General features: G+C 34.7%; 1 protein-coding gene across 1 annotated transcript; it reads right to left on the minus strand.

Annotated features, from left to right (window-relative positions):
• Nucleotides 1–6: 6 nt before the first annotated feature.
• LOC117106704 (probable G-protein coupled receptor No9) lies at nucleotides 7–1935 on the minus strand. Its single transcript, XM_033248114.1, has one exon. It carries the CDS (start codon nucleotides 1438–1440, stop codon nucleotides 268–270), a length of 1173 nt encoding a protein of 390 aa, XP_033104005.1. The 5' UTR covers nucleotides 1441–1935; the 3' UTR covers nucleotides 7–267.
• Nucleotides 1936–8520: the final 6585 nt, after the last annotated feature.

Genomic DNA, 8520 nt, shown 5'->3' on the forward strand with positions numbered 1-8520 from the left:
GCTGGAGGATTTTCAACTTCTCGTCAGAGACCGTGGGCCTCAGCTGGGGACTTTGTAATCTGTGGCTCATCCACAGTCTGCTGAACCTACTCTACAGTCCGGTAACATAGCTTACGAATTAAAAATTGTTGTTGCTTTTAAATAAATAATTTGAACATAGACTTATTTGTTTTTACATAATGGTTTCCATTCGGTAAACAGCGCCCTCATACATTCATACATTGATTAACGATACTTAAAAGTTATGTCATAATATTTTAAAACAAATTATTTTTTGCGTTTAATTGTATTCACAAACGCTTTTACATAATATTTGTTGCCACTACACAGATACACAATCGGATTAATCGCATGGATGATGAAGGCAATAACAACAACCCCCGTGAGGACGTTATCAGAGATAGTGCCTTTCTGGTACACAATATTATATTTGACAATAATGTAGGGCAGACAATATATCATGAATAGTAATATTGTAGCGGAGAAGGTTTTCAGCCAGGCTACTTCGATTGGTCTGTACCGTTGCTTGCGATTGATCCGGCGTGCAAGTTTGTACTTCTGATGCCCTGACGGTACATTCTCGTCTTCTGACGACGAGGATGACGAGGAGGAGGAGGAGGAGGACGACGACGACGACGAAGAAGAAGCAGATTGATCTGACTCCAATGGAGAGTCTATATTGTCTTCTTTCTTTCTCTTTTTCTTCTTCGGCTTCTTTTTTTTCTTTTCGAGTAAAGTCGATGTATCCCTTATATCACGTTTGATTTTGTTTTGTGCACGTCTGAACTTGTCGCCGTAAGACTCGACGCCTTCGCTTTTTGTTCCCTTCGTCTTTCGAACTTTACGTATGTGAAGGATACTTAGAACAATAAACACACATGAAAGTAGAAATGGGAAGCATATTCCCATTACAATTGTGAATGTTAAGTGACTGGGATGAGTTTGCCAGCCTTGCACGGTGGGGCTGCATCGATGCTCCGCTGCCGAAAAACCGTACTCTCCCCACGTAATGATAGGTAATAAGGCTAGAACAAATGAATAGAACCAAAGCCCCACAATGCAGATAATTGTCACACTCTTCCCAAAGATCATATCGTAGTAAACAGGATAGCAAATTCGTGCATAGCGCTCGATAAAAATTGCCGTAATGGTATGCAGGCAAAGGTACGTGCAAAACGCATAGATGAAGGCAGTGGTTGTACAGAATCCGTCGCCCCAGGTCCAGGCACTGCTGTCCGTGGAGAGGGAGTAAATTGCATCGGGGAAAATGCAAATAACCCCGGCTAACACATTAGCAATTGCAACATTAAAAACCAGATATTTGAATGTTATTGTTGATAGATTCGGAGTTCGCATGAACGTGAAAAAGACCACGGCGTTACCGATAACGTCGAGGAAGAAAATTAACAGAGCTGAAATTCCAAATATTGATACGGCCATTGTGTACAGAAATTATTCAAACGTCCCAACGGATGTCCTACATACGGAAACGTCCCACAAACGCCTGTCACACACAGGTATCACATAACCTCACAACAGTAACTGTCACCCAAGTGCTAAACTCGTTGCATATACGTAAGACTACGTCAAGGACGCGTTAAGAATACAGTACGTTGTACGCCTCTACTGGCGGACGCCCAAATGGTAACGTCCCACGGGAGGATCACTTTTCGTAGGAGGCGCAGGCCAAGTCAAATTGGTTTCCATATTCGTTCAAAAGACAAAGTAAAAACATCTAAATGGTTCCTATAACTGTTCGACGTGCTGCAATTAAAACCTCAACAACAAAAGCATATCCATGTTGACTGCTGATTCCTGTGATTGTGTAAATTAATTTGAGAGACAAATTGTTGTGTGAAAATTTAACTTAAGCCCGCTGTGATCACGACCTTGTCTACATTGAACAACATGGCGGATCGAAGATTAAACAATGAATAATCGCTATTATACAAATCACCTGTCTATTGTGACGTCATCCAGGTTGCCCGGGTACATGTAAACACAATAGAGATGAAGCCTAATTCTAGACATGATTGATTTGTGCCTTCCTGACAATGAGCATAGAATGTCCGTACATGAGTACGTAGGACTACATGCAATTAACTTACGATGTGTAGAATACGACAACCATCTTAATTTACACCACAAACAAAAGCAGTGCTCAGAGAGGATAACTTTTATGTTCCTATCTGAGCACTGTTATTATTATTTAGTTACAGTTTTCCCTCCAGTTTCAGACCGCCTTTGGGGCCTGAAGTTTTGGGGTGATCCGATTAGAGGGTTGGCTTTATGTTAAAACATTGACGATTGTTTAATTTGTTTTTGAAAAAGAAGTCTCGAATTAGAGGGCTCTCAATATATATATATATATATATAATATATATGTATATATATTATATATAACATATACAGTATATATATGTATATAATATATATGTATAAATATAACATATATATATATATATATATACTGTATATATATAATAATAATATGTTAAAACATTGACGATTGTTAATTTGTTTTTGAAAAAGAAGTCTCGAATTAGAGGGGTCTCAATATATATATATATATATATATATATATATATAGGCCTATATATAATATATATATATAATATATATAGGCCTAATATATTATAACATATACAATATATATTATATATACAGTATATATACTGTCTCTTATACACATCTAGATGTGTATAAGAGACAGATATAATACTGTATTACATTTACAGTTATAGGCCTATGTATTTTTGAATATTATTAATATTTATGTAAAAATAAGATATGTTTTTAAAAGAAATGTGAGTACCAGTAATTATATAACTATCACATTATAATCTGTCTCTTATACACATCTAGATGTGTATAAGAGACAGGACCTACCCCACATTATATATATATACATATATATATATATATACATTATATATATATATATATATATATATACATTATTATCATTTATATATTTCTTTATATGTTCCAATAGACCAATATTGTCATTTATGTATTATAATTTCTGCTGCGATTTTGCAGAGTTCTCTCTTGCCTAAACCAGCTTCGTTATCAAATCAGTTGTGATCTGGCTGGATTGAATCTTTGATATTCCAACAGGCTTCCGTGGTCTAACGGAATGACACTCGCCTTGGCAGCAAGAGGTCCAATTCCAATTCTTCATACAATCACAAGTAACTTATCCTTGGAAACTTCTCGATAAATCATAAAATTTGTTTATTTTGAGCATTGCTTCTAACATTTATCTATATTAATTTTGTTTATAATTATTGTTGTCTTCTTTTGCTGTTGTTGTTATAATGAAATAATATTAAGATAATAATATTTAGTTGTATGTTGAGATTCAGATAAAGGCGAAACTCCTAAGCCGCCGCTCGCACACCGACTCGCGTTGGAGTGGACGCATCATCTGCACAACCGAGACGTCATTGTTTCATAAAAAACGATAAGATATCACTATATACATAACTTTTGATCACAAGGAAAAAATAAATTAATACACGGAAGTGTTTTTGCGTCAACAAATTTCCGGACAGTTGAAACTTAGTTTAATAATCCACTTCCGAATACTTACGGTACATTATTATAATTACATTATTATACTGACCGCAATTACAAGCTGGGTATCTTACCAAGTAAGGGCTGATTGGATGTACAGTAGTTGTAATATGAGATAGGTTATTGTTAATGAAGTTCCAAAAATAAATTTTCCCAAATATCATAATTCATCCCTACATCATTGACGTAAAATTGCATGGAATGTCACAAATATTATTGAGAAACATAAATAAAATACTATTTTTGACATGTTGTGGACGCGATATGGCGCAGTGCAAATAGTTTAGTTTCCCCGACCTTGGCGTCGGGTTTCAATCCTTCGCTTTGTGCATATCGCTTGTGTCCAGGGGCGATGCCAGGAATTCCCCGACAGGGGGTAACGTTCCACCCCCCGCCCCGTCGGGGAACCCTAGCAAACTCCGGGGGGGGGGATCAAATTTGTCGGGAATTTTCTTTTTATTAAAAGATAATAAAATGTTGTGTTATTTATGGGATTCTTTATTTAAAAAGGATATCGGGGGTACTGGTCCCCCCTTGCGGGCGAGGTGCCCTGTTGGTGAAGAGCTGGTGCACCACTGCAACCAATACGATCGCAATAGTAAACAACATCTCGCACATACCGTAGCACTGCTCGCACTAGTTTTTATTCTCAAAAATGTTGGCAGCTTAGTTAAGCGATGCTTGAATTGTACTTTCGGCGCTCAAGATTTGATTTTTCCCCGATGACCTTGCTGGGAATAATAATTCCCCTACAGGGGTTCCAAGCGGGGGTCCAGAGGTCCCTGACGGGGGGTCCTTTGCACCTTGGATCCCCACTAGCGCCGCCACTGCTTGTGTCCTTGAGCAAAGGTACTTTATCTAAATTGCTTCAGCCTACCCAGTTGTATCATGTGGGTTGGAATAACCATGGATATGGATATGTATATTTCCTCCAATCTGGGATCCCACCCACGGGAAGCATCACCCTCTCATCGCCTTCACTCTACTTGATACTGGAGAAAATCTCCAGCCCACATTATGGGCCTCGTGGCTCGGCAAGGATTTATTTATGTTTACACGCAGTTCTGGTCAAATTACTTTTTCGCTTACCTGGTAGTAAGTTTCCAAGAATTGAATAGGCCATCTAAAAAATAAGGAATTTCCGATTTTATTTATTCTTTTCTAAAGAAGGAAACACAAAAGACTGGGGTGTACTTAACTCTAAAAATAGCCAAAGGGCTAAGCACAACAAAACATTTTCATATTTGAACGCTCTTTTGCATTTATTTATTAATTGGGTTTTCAAAAAACCGAAAAGTCCACTAATTAATTAAAAAACCAAAAACAAACAAACAAAAACAAAAAACGTTATTTTTTTACTTTAGTCCTGTATTGCTTTATTTGATTTAGTTTTATGTACGGTACATCTGTGTTATCAGGCTTGATGTGTGTATAAAGTATGTACTGCATGTATCTATGTTTATATTTGTGAGTACGGTACAGTCATGTGACTAGGGGCATGCAGTTTTGTATGGATATGTTGTACTTGTATGTGTATTTCATGTACGTTTGTATGGTGTTTGTATAATTTGTTCGTGTGTGTTAGCTTGCATCACTTTGTTTTGCTTTAAGTTTTTAGATTGCTTTTAAATTTTTTTGTCTTTTTCTTAGCACAAGTCTTTTTTTGGGAACTTTACTGTACACTGTATTGTTTTGTGCCACTGATTGAAACAGTATATAGTTCCTAATAAATTGAATCTCAGATAAGATAGTATAATACATACTCCGAGGCTGCAAAAAATAGATTACAGGTACTAACTTCGTTACTATTTTTAGGTTTACAAAATTTGGTCATGATTTAAAGCATCGTGTTCCTGTATAAATAATACATTTTACTAATAATAAATAAATTTAAAAGAAATTGTATCATGTTTTTTGAGAAAAATAACATCTTGTAATTTCCTGCGACAGGGATTAAATTATATATAACAAGTTTTTTGGCCTTGTCTTCATCATTACTCTATTACCTAAATCATTATTTTGATAACCATACATCATCAACATCGTCATCGTCATTCCATCACTAATCGTATTTATAATCGCCGTCGTCACTGACGAACTTTGGGCATAGTGTCAGCTCTGAGGCTGCAAAAATAGACGGCAGGTAATGACTTCCTTTTGCTATTTTTAGATTACAATAGCAGGTCTATTTTGGTCACGTGCTTTTTTCAGTTTCAGCAAAGATAAACCCGTTAAAACTCGTTTAGACGGCCCCGAACAATCGGTTAGACTGTCAATAACACAATCGAATCGATGACGCGTACCAATAGAGTCAAACAAATCACAAGGGTTTATTTATTTTACTTCACTCACTATTTGATGACAACAAATGTCAATGTTTATAATACAACCCCTGGTAAAAAAGATAGAATACGTCATCAGATGTTCAACAAATCAGGTGCTGTGACGCATAGACGTGGCGCAGTGCCTTGTGATGGTCAATATTTGCGTCATTTTACACATGTAATATTATTAATAATATAAATAAATAATAATTATTAAATAATTACGTCATTTACATTTATATAATAATATTAATAAAAATAATAATAGAACTAAATAAATAAATAAATGATAGTACTAATTATTATTATTGATGATGATGATAATATTATTATATAACAATAACATATGCCTATTATTTACTGTATTTGTTTACCGTTTACAATTTATATATCATAAAAAATTGTCCACAGACGATTTAAAATGAGAGACAGTATATATACATATATATACTCGATATTTTTTTCTTTTCATATAGCCTAATTTCTGTCTCTTATACACATCTAGATGTGTATAAGAGACAGCTATATACACTCACTCGCACTCACACACTCACTCAATTGAGGAAGGAGGATACCTCATATTAAGTCAGAAGGTTTGATAATTCATTTATTCATTCAAAAGACATTTATTTACTTCCATATTACAAACACAAATTATACAATAAGATATGATTTAAAAGAAAAAAAAAGCCATGGATAATGGCCAGATCCCGACAATATTAAGTTCTTGTGATGGGCATGCCAAAGCAAACAAGATAAAGAAAATTAAAAGGAAAAATAAAACAAAAAGCAAAGATAAAACAACAAAAAATAAGAGAAACGATCAAATAATCACATATTATGGAGATAGATAAATAAATGAATAAGTTAATAAATAAATAAATAAATAAATAAATAAATTAAAAGAATAAACTGAATTTCATGTTAAAGCAGTACACATCAAATCATGACATTAGGTGTATTTATTTTCTTGTAAAATGTTTTTATAGAAACAGCATTTAGAATTGGGGGAGGAAGATTGTTCATTATTGTAAGGCCCGAGTAGGTGCATATCTATTATTATGTTGAAAATAATAAGCATTATGGGTAGGTATGTGAATATGAGTTCTAGATCGAGTGGGATAATTGTGAATAAAGTAATTGGGAATAAACATATTGCATAAATTATTAGGACAGATAGAATGCATAGCAGAGAATATAAATTTACCTTGCTGGATAAGATTAATGTTAGTGACTTTAAGGAGATTCAATTTGGGAAATGGATGGGAAGAATGAAACCGTGGTGGAGCGCCAGCCCTGATCCTGACCGCCATTTTTAGGGTAACACAGATGCTGCGATTTAAGCAATTTATGAGGAGGCTATATTTCAGATTCGGATTGTATTGTAAGAACACACTTTTATTTATTGATTCCCCACTCCCCCTCCCCACTTCTTAATCCGCTTTTTAAATATTTATAACCTATTTTATATTATATGTTTCAACTTAGGTTTATTATATTTTTGTTTGTGGAAAAAACAATAAACAAACAAACATTGGACAGGAAAAAAAAAATAATGCAGTGCACCCCCAAGACCACTAATTCCGAGACCCCTCTAATGCGAGACCACTTTTCTAAAGACCCAAATGACAATAACACAAAGCTAGCCCTCTAATTGGAGTCCAACCCCGAGACCACCCCAAATGTTCAAGGTCGCAAAGGTAGTCTAGAATTGGAGGATGAACTGTATCTGCTGTAATAATGTTAGCTGGCAATTGTATGATAAATCACAAAAGCTCAATGTAACTTAAAATATGCATTATTATTAGCCTGAAGTTACACAAAGTGACAAAGTTGCGGTGCACTTTTTTTTTTTTTTTTTTTTTTTTTTTATAAAAGAACACATTTTATAAGAACACAGAGGCCTGAAATTGCTTAAAAATTAAGAACAAAATAAGAACAAATTGAGGCTGAGGTAAAATGTCAAATGAGGTTTTTAAAAAAACCAAAAAATTATATCTGTACCTTACGTGCAGTAATGTAGGTGTGACTATGTAATACCCCCTATAATCAAGTGTACCATTTTGGACTATTTTTACCAGGCCTTTTTTCTGGGGCGATTTTCCAGGGCGTTTTTTCAAGGCCAATTTTTGCTGTACAATAATAACTTTCTATGTTTGAAAAGTGTGTAAAATAAGAAGAAATTAACAACATCTTGAGCCTGAAATCGGCCAAAAAAATAAGTACACTGAGCCTGGGCAAAATTTTACTGGTTCTTATAAAAAAAAAAAAAGTGTACACAACGGAGATATTACTGAGAGTAAACTGTTGTTTGTTGAGAATGGGAATGCCATTCCCAAAACAAACAACAGTTCTTTTCAGAAGTATTTCGTGGTGTAACACAAGCATTAAATATGTTACTTGGCCATGCAAACGTTCAAACAATATAAAGTTATGTTTTTTCAGGTTTCTATTTCATATATCTTTGTACAGTATTCTTTATTGTATCACGCTAACAATGATGAAGTTTCTAACTGTTTGGATCTAGTTCCTCTTTGGTATTTTTTGGTATGGTTTCATTTCTGTTTTTATAAACGGAATCCAGTTTCGCCTATAGCTACATCTAAGTCATGTTACA

The sequence above is a fragment of the Anneissia japonica genome, unplaced genomic scaffold (assembly GCF_011630105.1).
Source record: "Anneissia japonica isolate Jap-2015-1 unplaced genomic scaffold, ASM1163010v1 scaffold287705_len1045735_cov187, whole genome shotgun sequence".
Taxonomy (NCBI): Eukaryota; Metazoa; Echinodermata; class Crinoidea; order Comatulida; family Comatulidae; genus Anneissia; species Anneissia japonica.

Excerpts from the sequence above, each read along its gene's own strand:
- LOC117106704 (XM_033248114.1), bottom strand. The coding sequence starts at position 1,440 with ATGGCCGTATCAATATTTGGAATTTCAGCTCTGTTAATTTTCTTCCTC.